Source organism: Alligator mississippiensis, chromosome 15, assembly GCF_030867095.1.
Source record: "Alligator mississippiensis isolate rAllMis1 chromosome 15, rAllMis1, whole genome shotgun sequence".
Taxonomy (NCBI): Eukaryota; Metazoa; Chordata; order Crocodylia; family Alligatoridae; genus Alligator; species Alligator mississippiensis.
This window is the reverse complement of record NC_081838.1, coordinates 4,546,431-4,563,335: the sequence shown is the minus strand read 5'-3', so window position 1 is coordinate 4,563,335 and position 16,905 is coordinate 4,546,431. Positions and strand designations below refer to the sequence as shown.

At 58.3% G+C, this 16,905-nt stretch overlaps 1 protein-coding gene across 1 annotated transcript; it reads left to right on the top strand.

Annotated features, from left to right (window-relative positions):
- The first annotated feature begins 419 nt into the window (after nt 1-419).
- STIP1 (stress induced phosphoprotein 1) lies at nt 420-16,894 on the top strand. Its single transcript, XM_006268093.4, has 14 exons — nt 420-504; nt 2,371-2,580; nt 4,791-4,932; nt 5,391-5,532; nt 8,502-8,670; nt 9,033-9,159; nt 10,995-11,097; nt 12,562-12,682; nt 13,339-13,435; nt 14,097-14,221; nt 14,785-14,821; nt 14,971-15,074; nt 15,418-15,590; nt 16,593-16,894. The coding sequence occupies exons 1-14, from the start codon at nt 496-498 to the stop codon at nt 16,663-16,665; spliced, it is 1,632 nt and encodes a 543-aa protein (XP_006268155.2). The 5' UTR covers nt 420-495; the 3' UTR covers nt 16,666-16,894.
- Nucleotides 16,895-16,905: the final 11 nt, after the last annotated feature.

The window sequence follows — 16,905 nt, the reverse complement described above, 5'->3', positions numbered from 1 at the left end:
CTTTTAAAGGACCACGGGCGGTGACGTCTCTCTGGAGTGGCCCAATCAGAACGCCGCACTCCGGCGTGGCGTCACGGCGTTGCGGCCAGCCAATGAAAGGACGCAAAATCCCAGGATGGGAGGGGGGCCTTTGAGGGATGGAAAGGCCGTTGGACCAATGGACGCTGAGAGGCGAGCAGCAGCCAATCGGAAGAGAGAGGGCGGGGCTCAGTTGTCAGGCGGGAGCCAATGACATCAGGCATGGGGAGCGAGGGACGGCAGAGGGCTTGATTGACAGGTACTGAGGATCAATGAGAAGAGGGAATGGACGGGGTGGGCGGGCCCCGCGTTCCAGCGAGGCGGTGCGGGGGCCGGGACGGACAGCGTCTCCCACCAATCGTGGCTCGGGGGCGGTGGGGTCCCCGCGGGCGGCGGCCAATGGGGCGGCGGGGGCGGAGCCGGGAAGCTTTCTAGCAGGTTCCAGAAGGCAGCGGTGGTCGCGGACCGGCCTGAGCCATGGAGAAGGTGGAGAAGAGGGATCTGGGGGGACGGGGGTGCTTGAGGGGTCCCCAGGGGCTGGGCGCGCTACTGGGCGGGGCTATGGGGGCTGTGGGGAAGGGGCTGCCCGCCCTGCCGCACGGGAGGGGGCTTCTGGGGGCGCCCCTGGGCGGGGGGGGGCAGGACGCGGGGGGCATTGGGGGGGGGTTCTACTGCTCCCCCACACTGTGAGAAGGGGGCGATGGGGGCAAAGGTGGGGACTGAAGGGGTTGGGGTAAATCTGGGCCTGGGGTATGTGGGAGCAGCTGTGTGGGGGGGATGTGGGGGCAGCTGTGCGGGGGGGCTGGGGGATGTGGGGGCAGCTGTGCAGGGGGGGCTGGGGCAGCTGGCAGCCTGGGGGGGTTGCATGGGGGCAGCTGTGTTGCCTGCTTCCTTGCAGCCTGAAGAGGCCCTGGCAGGGGCAGGTGGAACGAGTTCCCTGTCGTGTTTTCCCCCTCCTCCCTTGGGCCCGGCCCCGTGGGTGCTGCTCAGGGCTGGGGCCACCGCCCGCCCCTGCCTGACTGGAGGAGCTGAGACCTGTTTGTGTCGGCACCTCCCTGCTCCTCACAGGTGCCCGGTTCTCCCACCTCCGCACCTGCACTCCGGTCCCCGGCCCTGGGCCTGGGCTTCCACACGTGCAGCCCCGAGCCCTGCATCTTTGGGGCAGATCCAGGCTGGGAGGTTGAGCCTGGCACAGCTCTGTCCCCTTGTGACGGGGGCTGCTGGGCAGGGGCGGAGGGGGTATTGATGGTGTGGGATTACTGCTCCTTCCACTTCCGCAGGCAGCTGCTTGGGGGCCTTGAAGTGGTAATTATTTCCCTCTGGGTGGCCTCCGGTTTGGAGCTCAGCCCCCACAAGGCAGCTGGCAGCTTGGCTTCAGGTGCCGGATGGGGCTGGGATGCAGCGAGGTAGGGGCTGGAGACCAGGGCAGAGGCGGGCACCTGCAATCAAGTGACTCATTTTGGGGGGGGGGGGGGTCAGAAATGCTTCTTCCTGGCAGCTGTGGGCACTGATGCATGGCTTCCCAGCTGTCCCCCGTGGCACAGTTCCTCCCTACCTGATCTCCTTGGCTCGAGCTGCCTCTTTCTAGCAACGGGGAAGCACTTGTGGAGCTGCTCTCCCTGGACTTCTGCCCAGCTGCAGCCTCCAGAGGCACCGGGTGATCCCTGCTGGAAGTCTTGTCACAACATAGACCAGGCTGGGGAGGCTTAGTTTGGAGGGTAAAGTCGGTTTAGGTTGGATCTCAGGGAAAACTTAACTGCTGGAGCAGGACCGCAGTGGGAGAGAGGGCAGGAGAGCTAGGGACTCTCCATCACTGGAGGGTTCAAGGCTCTTACAGTCGTCGGTTGGGGCTGATGGGGGCATAGCGCTGCCTCTTCTACTGTGGAGATTTCCCAGGCTTCAGGCGGGGCAGTGCTGGCTGCCACCGCCCTGCCTCTGCCACTTGGGGGGGGGCGGGGTTAAGCCTTCCCCAGAGGCACTGGGTGTTGGCTGCAGCCAGGCTGGAGGTTGTAATTGCTCTGTGCGTGTGCTGCTGGGACCACAGCCGCTGGCTACAGGGTCTTGCCTCCTCTTAGGGTCAGGGCAAGACCCTGTGGGAAGGGCAAAAGGGGGAGGCAGGAATCAGCTTTGGGAAGTTCGTATCTTCCCCCAGCATCCACACCAGCTGTGCCTTCGAGGTGCCAGCTCACATCTTGGTGGGAAAGCTGAGGCAGTTGGTACAAAGCTGGCTGCAGTGATACTCTCCATGTGCTGACCGAGACCCCAAGGGTAGGGACAGGGCTGTCTGGAGCCCAGTGGCCCCTGGGAGACTTCCCGGCTGGGCTAATTCATCCCCTTCTCCCTCCCTCTCAGGTGAACGAGTTGAAGGAGAAAGGCAACAAAGCGCTGAGCGCGGGGAACATCGCTGAGGCCATCAAACACTATTCAGAGGCCATCAAGCTAGATGCCAAGAACCATGTGCTCTACAGCAACCGGTCGGCAGCCTACGCCAAGAAGGGGGAGTATCAGAGAGCGCTGGAGGATGCCTGCAAGACAGTGGAGCTCAAGCCAGAGTGGGGCAAGGTGAAGCGGGGGGACAGATCTAGCTGTATCGGAGGCTGGGTCATTCCCCAGTGGCCCCAGTCATCCGTGCCTGGGTGGAGAGTCCCATGGTAACTGGGGTGACTTCCAGCTGGGGCACAACTCATACACATCATAGGACTGATTCCTAACTGCTTTTTTCCTCCTACCACTGGTTAGATGTAGGCATGGGTGGGCTGTGAAGACACCTGGGTTCCATTACCAGCACCAGGAAGGGTCCAATAGGGTAAAACAGCCAGGTGCTGGAGTTCCTCAAAGCCCTTTCAAGCATGTAGTGGGATGCCTCATTAGCATCATTAGGCAGCTCGCAGGAGAAACCCAGGGTTGTCCAACAGGAATGCATAGTGTTCAAAATGTCCTGAGCTGTCGTGATGGGAGGCCTTTGCAAGAAAAGAGTCTCTCTCTTGTTTTTTCTGTGGTCAAGAAAGAGAAAGCTAAGAGCTGAGATTCTCCAATGGGGGTTGGAAATCTGGAGGGGGTGGGAAGCATGCTGGGAGTCTGTAGTGGGGGTGGGGTGGCCATGAGTCTGTGGGCTGGGGAAGGCAGGCTGGCTGTGGCGGGGATCAGGGGTGTTGCATCTAGTCCATACCGGTGCTCTAGACAAGACCAGCCCTGGCTAAATCAGCCCAGCTGTGTCTGAGGACAGAGACTTTCCTTCTTCCCCCACTCAGAGCCAGAAAATCCTCCCACATTCCCAGTCTCAGTTTCCCCTGCTGCCATCTCTGTCCTTGTCCTGTCCCATGTGGCCACTGGGAGTCATCTCTCTCATTCTTCCTGCTGCAGGGATAAGCCTCCTTCAGTTTTTTCTTCTCCAGACTCCCATCATCCCAGTCTTTCCAGCCTGTTCCCAGGCCTGTATCCCAGACCCCTGATGAGGTTTGTCACTCTCTGCTGGGCTCTTTCTAATCTGTCCTCATCTTTCTGGGGCCCTAGCCTAAACTCACTTCTCCATGAGAAGCCTCACCAGTGCTGAATAGAGCAAGAAAGGCTCTTACAATCATAGCTGGAAGGTTGAGGTCTTAGGCATCTGGGGCTCCTATACATGTGCAGAGAAGCTTCTCTGATGCGCTGTAATTACAGACTGAAGCATCCAGCTTGTTTGATGACCTTTTAGTTAAAGTGTCCCCATGGCAATTTTTCAGCGTGGGGATGCTGATACACATGACACCTCAGGCACTTTAATTAGAGTGGCTCTTGGAGCATGTGTATAAGCACCTCTGATGTCCTGTTGTAACAACAGCAGCACCTAATTACTGTAATTCTTTGCATATAATGTGCCCTGCAGTACAACATGCACATGTTTTTGGAAAAGCAGAATGAAGAAAGATTCTTTTTTTTTCTCCAAAGTTCCGGCTATCTAGGGCAGGGACAATCTTTGACTGGCTTGCCCCTCCCTTTTTTCCTGAACAAAAGCTGAAACCTTAGCTGCTGTTGGGAGACTGGTCTCCATGGGTAGATCTAGTGTTTGGAAAAGAGTTGCAGAGCCTCCAGGGCTGTGAAATAGGAGGGGGGAGAGTAGGAGCAGACAGTAAGACTGCCGAGAGAAAAGCTTAGCTTGATTAGTAGTACACTGAGACTATTAAGAAGCTATCGCTACCTCCTGTGGAGTGAAGAGCAATGAGCTGTGAAGTCAATAGACTCCATCAGGTGCCTGAATAGAAATGTTACAGCTGCTGTAAGTGGGAGTCAAACCTGAGGGGCTTCTACCCTGGGCAGAAAATTAGCTTCTCTGCTTAATATACACATCTCAAGAGGGGCTGGTTTTATGGGTGAAAGGAGTGTGTTGTTTGCAAAACATTAATGCTTTCTGTACTACATGGCAGAGAAGTCAGCTTCCTTCTTTAGAGACTCACCCCCAGTTTAGGGGCTCATTTAATTTGGGGAGGAGGGGTGCATTTGATATACAAATAATTACTGTACCTTGGGATGGATTTGGCCCCACGGTTGCTCTGGGTATCTGGGGTGGAGCCAGGACTTGAACTAGGAGTTACCAGGGAGCTGCTCTCACAAGCAGCCTCAAGCTCACATCTCTGTAGCCAGAGCTAAATCTCTGTGGCCAGGGGCTCTCTCTGGCAGCCCTGCCCACTGGATGCCTGGGTTCCCCATGGATGGTTGCAGAGCTGGGTTCCCATGGTGGGAGCCAGAGGCTCCAGGTGCGGCTCCATGACACCCCCTTCCCTCTCCCCTGGCAGGGCTACTCACGGAAGGCAGCAGCCTTGGAGTTCCTGAACCGATTTGAGGAGGCCAAGCGGACGTATGAGGAGGGACTGAAGCATGAGCCAGGCAACTCGCAGCTGAAGGAGGGGCTCCAGAACATGGAGGCCAGGCTGGCAGGTGGGGGGCAGGGCCAGGCAGGGGGTGGCCAACATGTGATGGGGGTGTTGCAGGGCAGATCTGCCTCGGGGGCACAGAGGAGAAAGCAGAGTGATGGCTCAGGCAGGGAGTCCACTGGCAGATAGGGCAGAGAGCAGAGGGGTACATAGAGCAGGGAGGAGAGAACAGAGCAACAAATCAGGCAGAATGCAGAGCAATGGATCCAGCAGGGAATACAGCAGCAAATGGAACAGAGAGAAGAGCAAAGCAGTGGGGAGGGGGCACAGCAACAGAGCAAAGAGCAGAACAATGGATTGGATCTGAAAGGGAATCGGAGTGATGGGGCTGGACCCTCTGGCATCCATGGGGGTGTACCCCCCTGCTGCGGTTGAGGTGTCTGCACCCACCCTTGGAGTTCTGTGGGGAGCGCACAGGCACTTGAGCCCTGGTGTGACCTCCCCACCCATCTCCCCCTGCAGAGAGGAAGCTGATGAACCCCTTCAGTGTGCCCAACCTGTACCAGAAGCTGGAGAGCGATCCCCGCACTCGGGCCCTGCTCAGTGACCCCAGCTACAAGGAGCTAATTGAGCAGCTCCGGAACAAGCCCTCCGACCTGGGCACGTAAGTCGGGCCCCACCTGGCATGGCTGGAGGTGTGCGGGAGCATCTGGGTGACTGGGCACCAGGGGCAGGGACTCTGTCAGATCAGCCTGGACTCAGCTATGCCCAAAAACTGGCCTGATGGGCATGCACGCGTGTTCACTAGTGCACAGATGTATGACTGGCTTGTGCGGCAGGCTAGGAATGCTCATGATGTTTGTATACATGCATTCACTCATGCATGGACATGTACATCCACATCTTGGGTTGGAGGACAGGCTCCTGAGATGTGTACACACGTGTTCGCTAGTGTCTGGATGTGTGTGTCCATGTGTCATCTTGGAGGGCAAGATAGGAACATTCTTAGGGTGTGTATGTACATGTGTTCACTAGTGTGTGGATGTGTGCCTCTGTAGCCTAGCTTGTGAAGTAGGCTGGGAACACTCTCCATGCATGTGCATACACATGTTCACTAGTGCATGCATGTATGCATCCAGGTTCCAGCTTGGATAGCAGGCTAAGAATGATCCTGGCATGTGCACACAGGTGTGCTCACTAGCTCACAGATGTGTCCACCCCCAGTATAGATTGTGCAACAGGCTTAGAACACTCCCGTGTGTGTTTGCTAATGCATAGATAAGTGCATCCACAGTCTGGTGTCTGTAGCAGTCTGGGAACATACCTGAAGTGTTTGCATACATGTGTTCCCTAGCATGTAGACATGTTCCTCCGTGTGTCAGCTTGGAGAGCAGGCGAGGAGTGTGTGCGCACACACATTTGCTAGCGCCCTGGATGTGTACCTGGCATGTGCAGCAGGTTGGAAACACTCCCAGTGCATGTGTGCACACATGTTGACTAGTGGATGCATGTATGTATCCATAGCTTGGCTTGTGTAGCAGGCTGAGAGCACTTGCATGTGTGTACACATGTTCACTAATGCACAGACATGTACATTCACATCTTGGTTTGGAGGGCAGTCTAGGAATACTCGTGGGGCGTATATACAAATACATTCGTTAATGTGCAGTTGTGTGTCCACGTGTCAGCTTGGAGGCCGAGCTAGGAATGCTCCTGGAATGCATGTGCACGCATGTTAATTAGTGCATGGATGTGTGTCTCTGGCTTGTGAAGTAAGCTGGGAACACCCACTGTGCATGTGCACACGTGTGCTCACTAGTATGTGCATGCGTGCAGCTGTGTTCCAGCTTGGATATCAGGCTAGAAGTGCTCCTGGGGTTTGTATGCACACATGTTCGCTAGCGTCCTGGATGTGTGCCTGGCTTGTGCAGTAGGCAGGGAACACTCCTGGTATACGTGCGCAGACGTTCACTAGTCCAGTGGTTCTCGCCCTTTTCTGTACCAGAACCCATCTGTAAACATTGGTGGCCAGTCGCAACCCCATAAATGGTTTAAACAGAAAATAGCCCCCTTGCCCTGCCTGTGCCTTTCAGTCCCAACCCCCAGCCCTCCATTGTGTGGGGCACTGGGGTGCACATGCCCCCCCAGATTTGGAGCCTGGCCAGATTGGCACAGGTAGGAGCCACCTCTGCAGCCCAGTGGGCAGGACCTGGCATGGGAGGACAGAGTGGGGTGGCAAGAATCATTGCTGCCACCACCACTGGAGCTCCTGCACTGGCAGCATGGGGAAGAGGGGGCCACACTGCTCTCGCCTCCTCCTGTCACCAGCCACTCGCATGCCGAGCTGTGGCTCTGCCCAGCCACCACTCTCCCTCAGGCCACCCATGCTGCCCGCCATCCCGCTTCCTCTCAGATAGAGCCTGTAGCCTGAGGGGAGCCACCACATGGTGGTGGCCAGGCCATGGTGGAGGGATAGAGTCCAGCAGTTGAGCAGCTGGCAGCAGGAGGAGGTGAGGGCAGTGCATCCCCCTCAGTCCATTGCTCCTTGGGCTGCTGGCCGTGGAGCTGGCACTGGGATCGCAGCAGTGGTGGTGGCAACAATGCGTCTTGCTGCTCCGCTCCACCCTCCTTGCTGAATCCCATGTGTTCGGCCACAGAGGTGGCTCCTGCCTGTGCCAGCCCATGGTTTTTCTTCTTTAAAGGAGAATCCACATTTAAAGCTTGTCTATGACCCTTTCATATATTCTTGCAACCTGCTTTTGGGCTGTGACCCACAGGTTGAGAAATGCTGCACTAGTGCATGGATGTTAGCTCATGCAATAGGTTTGGAACATCCCCATGTGTGCACACTTGTTCACTAATGTGCAGAATAGGTGTATCCACAGCCTGATTTATTCAGCAGGCTGCGAACACTCAGTGCATGTATGCACATGTGTTCACTAGCATGCACATGCATATGTATGCATGTGTTCGCTAGTGTGCGCATGTGTGCCCACATGGCTTGGAGAGCAGGCTAGGGGAGTGCTAGTGGGGTATGCATACACGCATGTTCGCTAGTGCACGGATGTGTGTGTCCTGGCCAGGCTTGTGCAGCCAGCCAACAACACTGCTGTTGTGTGTGCGCACATGTTCGCTAGTGCATGGACGTGTGCATCCACAGTGTAGCTTAAGCGATAGGTTTAGAGCACTCCCAGCACACATTTGCACATGTGCTCACTAGGGCACAGATGGCTGCTCTAGGCACATGTGCATATGCTCACTGGTGCTCCGGATATGTGCTTGTACAGCAGGTGGGGAATGATTTTGGCGAGTGTGAGCTCACGTGTCCACTTGTGGCCTGTGCATCCCCCTAAGACCAGCACAGCTGTGTATTGTTATTCATGTGCTCCCCCTGCACGGATGCTGCTAATATCTGTATGGAGAAGCACCAGGGGCCATGGGTGGGTGTGAAGGCATGTGTCCACTTGCAGCCCCCCAAAGCCAAGAGACCCCCTTTCCATCTCCCCTGTTCAGGAACACTAATCCCTGCCCCCGGCTGTTGTGGTCCCTGCTGTCTTTTCTTGGTGGCCATGGGTGATGCAGGTGTCTGGGGCTAGCACATCCATGTTAATGAGCCTGTGTCCTCCTGCACAGGAAGCTGCAGGACCCACGAGTGATGACCACACTGAGCGTGCTGCTGGGGGTGGACCTGAGTGCCGGGGATGAGGAGGATGAGGCCATGTCCCCGCCTCCGCCTCCCCCACCCAAGAAGGAGCCCAAGCCCGAGCCCATGGAGGAGGATCTGCCTGAGAACAAGAAGCAGGTGAGCAGCCCCAGAGATGGCTGCGTCACAGCCCAGGGCCCAGATACAGTAGCTTCTGTACTGCCTCCCCAGAGCTCTGGTGGGGGTGGGCGGAAGGGTGTGAGGCCTAGGGGCATATAGGCACATCCAAGCTGCTGGCATTCACCCACACAGCCTCAATGCTTGCCGTGATTGCTGGGCTGGAAATGGCTGTCGATGCCTAGTGGATTGAGGATGCTGAGCCCTGACTTCCTGGAAGCTGTGGGAGGGGTGTATGGATATGCCAGCAATACAGCACCTGTGGGGGTGGGAACCCTGGTGCCAGTAAGGGGGGGGCTTCTTCTGCTCTGGGGGGGATCCCAACTTGTTCTCCTGCTTGACAGGCCCTGAAGGAGAAGGAACTGGGGAACGAGGCCTACAAGAAGAAGGACTTTGAGACAGCATTGGCACACTATGACAAGGCCAAAGACCTGGACCCCACCAACATGACCTATATCACCAACCAGGCGGGTGAGGCACCTGCGTGGCTGGGTCTGGGAAGGGGCAGGACGAGCAGTAGGGAGCAGCATACACCCCTGGGAGAATCAGGGTGGGGGTTATGTGAGCTGGACTGGTCCTTTCAGGGCCTTGGCTTCGTCTTGCCCAGCCATTGTTGGCGCCTTTCAGCTGGGGATAGTAGGCAGCACATTTCTGCGAACACAGAGATGACCCCAGAGCTCTATACATACAACATGCCATATTTTTCCCCTGAATTGGGGTGGGTGTAGTAAGGGAAGAAGCTGACTTTCTATCCCAAGATAGAAGCCCCCACCAGGCTTTGATTCCTTCTTGCAGTGGCTGTGGCATTTCTATTCAGGTAGTTGAGGGGAATACTTGTGCCAGTGGAGCTGGAAGGGAGCTCCAAAGGCTACATCTAGTCCAACCCCTGCCAAGGCAGGATCAGCCCTGTCCAAACCAGCCCAGACAATTCCAGCAGACTACTGTCAGGACACAGCACCAGACGTCACATCCCAGCCTGCCCCAGGGAAGGCAGGAGAACTGCAACACCCAATGTCTTGCTTCTATGAAACATTGTCAGTACACGCTGCAGCGATTCCTCACGTCAAAGGAAGACACCCCACCCCCACCCCAGTCTATACCAATCTCAGCAGCTGGGAAAATTCCTTCCTGACCCCTAATAAGGGCATTGGTCTGACCCTGAGCAGAGGGGCAAGACTCTCTATCCAGGAACCTCTGGCTTTGGTCCCAGCAGGAGCATTGGCACAGCCTAGTCCCCATCCCCAACCTGGCTGCAGCCAACACCCAGCACCTCTGGGGGAGGCTTAAAACCCCCTGAACCATGGAGCAGAAAAGAGGAAGGGGGCAACCAGCCCAGAAGTCTGGGACATCCTCATAGTAGAGCACAGGCATCATGACACGTGGATCATCCCTGACCAGTGGCTGTCCAGCCTCTTGATCCTTCCAGTGATGGATGGTGCACAGCTCCCCTGGGCATCTATTCCACTTCACAGCTCCTTGTTCATCACCCTGCTCAGGATCAGGCCAATTCTACATTGGGGTCAGGAGGGAATCCCCCCCATCAGATTGGTCTGGACTAAGGGGGTTTTGCTTTTTTCTTTAGTGGGGACATGGTCTCTGCCTGGGATGTCTAGTGTTCATGAACGGTTGTTACAGCAGCAGGACACTGGCCACCGTGGTTCCCCCAGCTTTCCCTGGGGGCAGGTTAGGGTGTGATGTCTGGTGCTCTGTCAGGGCTGGTGGTCATTTGATGGAGAAGTTGGATGCTGGATTTGGCTGAGATGGTTTGGACAGGGCTGCTCCTACCTCAGGCAGGGGGTTGAATTAGGTGTGACTTATGGAGGTCCCTTCCAGCCCCACTTCTCTATCATTTCTAGGTCACATCTAGTCCAATTAAGGTGGGGTCATGTGGAAGGGACCTCCAGAGGTCATTGTGATTCTGTGACTGCTGGAGGTCCCTTTCAAGGTGATCCTGCTTTAGGTGGACTTGACTTAGAAATCAAAATCATACAGATGCTGGGTTGGAAGGGACCTCCAGAAGTCTCTTCCAGCCCAGCTTTTCTATGGTTTTTATGAGCCCCTGTGGAGTAAAGAGCAATGAGCCAGTGCTTGGTGCAGCTGGGGTCAAAGCAAGGGGACACAGACTCAGCTTCCCTATTTAATTGATGCACCCCGATTTTGGGGGAAATACCATGTGTTCTGGGTAACAACACACCTCTTCTCCCCACGTGTGTCCATGCCTGGAGTTTCAAGGTGGGGTTGGCAGGGGAGGGGTCTTTATGCAGACTGGGTGCAGGGATCTGACCCATTTCTTCCCCTTGCCACAGCCGTGTACTTTGAGAAGAGTGACTACAACAAGTGCCGGGAGCTATGCAAACAGGCCATCGAGGTGGGCAGGGAGAACCGGGAAGACTATCGCCAGATCGCCAAGTGAGTGCTGCGGGGTTTGCCCCAGGCAGGGGTGGGCTCTGGCCAGCCCATGGTGCCCCTGCTCATGGGCTGCCCCTCTCTCTCTGGGGGAGGGGACAGTATCTGAATACCAGCACAGCCCTTCTCTGCAGCCAGGAGGTGCTCCTGCCCCTTGTGCCCCCAGCCAGGGTTGGAGCAGGGCCTTGGACACACTGTCTTGTGCCAGCTGGGTCACCAGCATGGGTAGATATTGGTACTCCACCTCTGTCCTAGCTGGGAGCCCAGATGCCTGTGTTCTCTACCCGCTCAATGGTGCCACCTACCTGCTCGCAGTCCATGGATTTCAAACTGGAATCTGATCCTAGCTTGGCCCTGGATACCTGGGTTTCCTCTCTAATCGGCCATGGCACTAACCTGCCAGTCACTGGTTTCAAACTGGCCTGCCTAGGCAGAGAGTGGTCCTAGCTTGGCCCCAGGCACCTGGATGCTCTCCTCTCTCCCCCCCCCCCCCCCAGTCCCATGTGCTTGGCACCATTCCCTCCTGGCGGGTCCAGTACTCCCCCCCCCTGCACACTGGGATTGGGTCCTAGAGGCCTCATGCCACTGCCCTCTGCATGCCAGGATTGGGTTCTGGAAACCTGGTGCTGCCTCTTCCCCCACGCCTGGTGGTGGGATTGGGTCCCAGGTGCCACCCCCTACTGCTCCCTGTGTGCCAGAATTGGGTTCTGGGAGTCCCCACATGCCAGTACCTGGGGGCCTGGTACTACCCCTTTGCACCCCCGACATGCAGAAATTGGGCCCTGTGGGCCCAGTACTACCCTTGCCTGCCCCCTATGCACTGGGATTGGATCCAGGGGACCTGGTGCCACCCTCTTGCACCCTCCATGCACTGGGATTGGATCCTGAGGGCCAGCATGGTCCCTCTTGGCCACTCTGTGTGCCAGGATTGAGTCCCATGGGTCTGGCATCACTCGTCATGCAGCAGGATAGGGTCCCAGGGGCCTAGCACTGCCAGTTCCCTCCCTCCCACCCCCATGTGCCAGGATTGGGCCCTGGAGGCCCGGGACTGCCCCCACCCACCCTTCTGCATACTGGAATTGGGTCCTAGGAACCCAACACCACCTCTTCCTGGCTTTGTACACTGGGTTCGGGCCTGCTGCGGCCTTCTTCCCTATCCCCAAACTTCCAGACCCATGAGGGGCCCTGGGGCCCAGATGATGGTGCTACGGGCCAAGGCTCAAGCACCCCTGGTGTAGACCCTTAGCAAGGAGAGAGGGTCAGTAATGCCTGCAGAATGACGAGATTAGCAGGAGCTGGGGGGATTGTGAGCTGTGATGTCTAGGGATCCCCATGTTGCTGCCCATGCCAGTCAGCTTGAGCCCCTCTGCCCCAGGTGGTCCCGTAGGTCTGGGGGGGGAACCTGCCCGCCCCCGATCCCGTCTGTTTCCCCCAGCTCACACTGGCTGCTGTCTGCCCCCTTGCCAGGGCCTATGCCCGCATTGGGAATTCCTACTTCAAGGAAGAGCGGTACAAGGAAGCCATCCAGTTCTACAACAAGTCCCTGACGGAGCATCGCACCCCTGATGTGCTCAAGAAATGCCAGCAGGTATGGGGTGGGGGGGCTGCCTCTGTGGCCATCCCGGGGTGGGGTGGTCCTAGCCAGCCTCAGAGCTTGTGGGCAGCTGGTAGCAGGAGCTGGGACCTTTTTGGGGTTGCCTCCCTCAAACGGGGATGTCTGAGTTCTCTCCCAGCTCAGGTAGGGGAGTGGGGGGGTTGAAGGAGGGCTTAGAGCAGGGAGAAACACCCGGGATGGCTGGGTTTTTATATACGGGAGGGGCTGGGGGTTAGAGCAGGGAGTGCTGGGAGCCCAGATGCCTGGATTCTCCCCCAGCCTGGGGAAGGGAGCGGGGCTGGCAAGTTAAAGCAGGGATGGGAGTTGGGATGCTGGGGTTCTCCCACCTCTGGGAGGAAAGCGGGGGCTAGGGGCACAGAGCAAGGGACCTGGGAGCCCGGACATCTGGGTTTCAGGGCTGGGAGGAGAGTGGGTTCAGGTGGGTTACAAAAGTGGGGGGGAGCTTGGACATCTGGGTTCTTTCCCAGCCGAGTGGGGGCCAGGGGGTTAGAGCAGGGGGGGCTGGGAGCCAGGTCACCTGGGTTCTCTTCAGCTCTGGGCAGGCAGTGGAGACTGATTGGGAGCCCGGACACCTGGGTTCCCCCACTCCATCTGCCCCCTTCCCCGCGTTGCTCCCTGTCCCCCCACAGGCCGAGAAGATCCTGAAGGAGCAGGAGCGCCTGGCCTACATCGACCCCGACCTGGCCCTGGAGGAGAAGAACAAGGGCAATGAGTGCTTCCAGAAAGGTGAGGGGTGGGGCTACATCCTGGGGGATGGGGCCACGTCCTTGCAGGGTGGGGCTTAGGGATGGAGCCCTGGTTGGGTGGCAGGGTTATGTCACTGGGAACGGAGGTGGGGGTGTGCTCAGGTGGTGTAAGGGGGTGGAGCTGGGTCCTGGGGGTGTGCCAGTGGGGGGGGGTATTTGAGTGGGGCTGTAGTGGGGGCAAGCCAAGGAGGGTATGGGGGGGTGGGATTGGTGGGGCCTGGGGATGGGGCTATGGTGTGGGGGCAGGGCCATGCCATTTGGGGACAGTTGTAGTTTATTTTGCGGGGGGGGATGTCATGGCTGGAGCTAAATTATGGGATTTGGTGGGGGGAGCTGGGTTGGGGGGCTGTCATGGGGGTGGGGCTACGTTATGAAGTGTTATCACAGGGGCGGGGGTAAGTTGCCATTGAGAGGGCTGGGTCCTATGGGGGTGGAGCCATGCCATGGTGTGGGGGAGGGGGTATAGAGGCAGCTGCCATTTTGAGGTGAGGGAAAAGGATGCTTCCTTGGTGCTTGCACCAGCCATGGGGGACCCAGGTGTCCTCGCCTCCCGCCCTGCCCCCTGGCCAAGCCAGGAGCCCAGGGCCATGTGTGGCTGTAGTCTTGCGGGGGCCCCCATGACGTGCTCTCTGCCCCCCCAGGCGATTACCCCCAGGCCATGAAGCACTACACAGAAGCCATCAAGCGCAACCCCCACGATGCCAAACTCTACAGCAACCGGGCAGCCTGCTACACCAAGCTGCTTGAGTTCCAGCTCGCCCTCAAGGTGTGTGCCCGGATGCCTGGGTTCCCTCCCGCTTAGGGAGGTGGTGTGGCTGGGAGCCCGGTCACCGAGGTTCTCCCCCAGCTCAGAATGGAGCGTGGTGGGATAGAGCAGGGGCCCAGACACCTGGGTCCTCTCCAGATTTGGAGTCTGGGAGGTCAGAGCAGCCAGGAGCCTGGGCTCTCTCCCAGCAGGAGGTGGGTAGTGGGGGCTGTGGTGTTGGGTCCAGTGGTTTATCCTAGCCTGGTCCCTCAGCCCCACCAGCCCGGAAAAGATTTCCACCCTATGGGGATACAGGGCGCCTTGTCTGGTGCTGGGATGCGGCTGGCTCTGGGGTGGAGTATTGAGGGAAGTCTTGGGGTACAGAGCCAGCTGGAGCCCCTGGTGCTCCCCACAGCCAGTTGCAGCCTGTCCTTCCCAGGGCCTCAACCCGACACTGGGATGTGACCAGTTCTGGGGTGGGGCTGGGGTGTTGGGGGTCCTTTCGTCCAGAATCGGAGCCTTTAACCCTTCAGTGCCCGTGTACTCTGAGGAGCTTCTTACCACTCTGCCTTTTCCCTCTCCAGGACTGTGAAGAATGTATCCGGCTAGAACCGACCTTCAGTAAGTAGCCAGTGGGGCATCTGTCTGGGGGCTTGTCTGTGTGTCCCCCACCCCTGAGGGGCTACATGGGGGTGGGGAGGAGCTGTCCGTCTGGCCCTATGAGGCTGACTCGGGGGCTGTGGTCCCCCTTCCCCCCCAACTTGATTTAGTCAAGGGCTACACCCGGAAAGCAGCAGCCTTGGAAGCCATGAAGGACTACACCAAAGCCATGGACGTCTACCAGAAGGCGCTGGACCTGGACTCCAACTGCAAGGTCGGGGCTGGGGGGGCCATGAGGGGGCTGGGGCTCTAGCCAGGGACCCACAGGGCATCCAGTCCTGGCAGGGGAGGTCTGGACAGCACCCAGCATCCCTTGATCTTGGCTGGGGGGGGGTCTGGACAGCACCCCGATCTTGGCCAGGGGGGGGTCTGTACAGTGCCTGGTGCCCCCTCATTTCATTGCTTTCCCAGTTCGGAGGGAAGAGGGGCAGTTCGAGCAGCGGGGTTAGGAGTCTGGACACCTGGGTCCTATCCCAGTTTTGGGAGGGGAATGGAGCTCCCCATAGGTCCAGGGCGTCTTGCCCTCACTGGCCTGTGCCCTCCCCTTCCCGTTGCAGGAGGCAGCGGACGGCTACCAGCGCTGCCTGCTGGCCCAGTACAACCGCAATGATACACCCGAGGACGTGAAGCGCCGCGCCATGGCCGACCCTGAGGTGCAGCAGATCATGAGCGACCCGGCCATGCGCCTCATCCTGGAGCAGATGCAGAAGGACCCCCAGGCCCTCAGCGAGTGAGTGAGGGAGGGGTGGGGGGGTCACTGCTGCTTCCTCAGCACAGGCATGGGGGTGTCTCCATCTCCAGGAGGGGGTGGTGCCTGTCTTCGGCACCAGGTGGCGCTGGTGCATCTGAAGGCAGCTGTATATGCACAGCCTACCCTAGAGCCAGCCGCATCCATGGCCTTGTATCCCCAGCCCCGATGCCCCCAGAGCTGGCTGCCAGTGTTACACTCAGCCTGCAGTACCCCATCCCAGAGTTGGCTGCATGAGGGCGAGGGGTCCTATATCCCTAGTCTGTGACATCCCACCCCAGAGCCAGCTGCATCTGCTCCACTCTGCTGCCAGCAAACAGAGGAACCCAGAGACGACAGCACCTCGGCTACATTTAGCCCTGATCTCCCCACGCCCACCCCTCAGCCAGCTGCATTACAGCACCTAGCAAGGGGCCTCATATTGCCAGCCCTGTGTGGTATACTCAGCCCATGACACAGTCAACCCTAGAGCCTGCTGCATCTCTTCTACTCAGCTGATAGCAAACACAAAAAGCCCAGAAACAGCAGCACCACTGGAAAGGTGGCATTGGGGCCAAGCATAACAGAGCCAGCCACATCCTAGCGCTGGGTACAGGGGCCCTGTATCCCCAGCCCTGCATGGCCCACTCCAGAACTGGCTGCAGCTGTGTTACACTCACCCCTTTATGCTCTGCCTCAGAGCTGACTGCATCCCTGCACATTTCAAGGGGCCCTGTACCCCCAGCCTGAGAGGTGGCCGCATCACTGGTATACTGAGCTGGCTCTGGCCCTACCCCAAATGCATTTCTGTTATACTCAGCAACCCTCACCCCAGAAGTGGCTGCATTGGTTGTACTTGGCCCACAACACAGCCCACCCCAGAGTTGGCTGCGGCTGTTACACCCAGCTGCCGGCATCCCCTAGGAGTAGCCACAGCCTGTTACTCCCAGCCCTGAGCTCCCCCCCAGAGCCAGCCATATCTTGACTGTTCTTCCTTCCCCCCAGACACTTGAAGAACCCGGTCATTGCCCAGAAGATCCAGAAGCTGATGGACGTTGGTTTGATTGCCATTCGGTGATGACAGGCCTGCCTGCCTGCCTGCCCCCATCGTGTGCCCCCTCTGCCCTTGGGGGCACAGAGACTCATACTGGGGCCTTGCTGTCCCCTCCAGGTGCCCCCTCCCCCCGGGGGGCCCAAAGGGGGACAGGAGGGGGGACCCACAGCCTCTGCTGTGGGGGGGAGGGGGGATGTCTCCAGTTGCACGACTGCCTTGTCCTGCTGCATTCCAATAAATGAGCAAAGCAGTCTCCCTCGGCTC

Excerpts from the sequence above, each read along its gene's own strand:
- STIP1 (XM_006268093.4), top strand. Across the intron at positions 4,933-5,390 it reads CATGGAGGCCAGGCTGGCAG|AGAGGAAGCTGATGAACCCC; the intron begins GTGGGGGGCAGG and ends CTCCCCCTGCAG. Across the intron at positions 15,591-16,592 it reads GACCCCCAGGCCCTCAGCGA|ACACTTGAAGAACCCGGTCA; the intron begins GTGAGTGAGGGA and ends CCTTCCCCCCAG.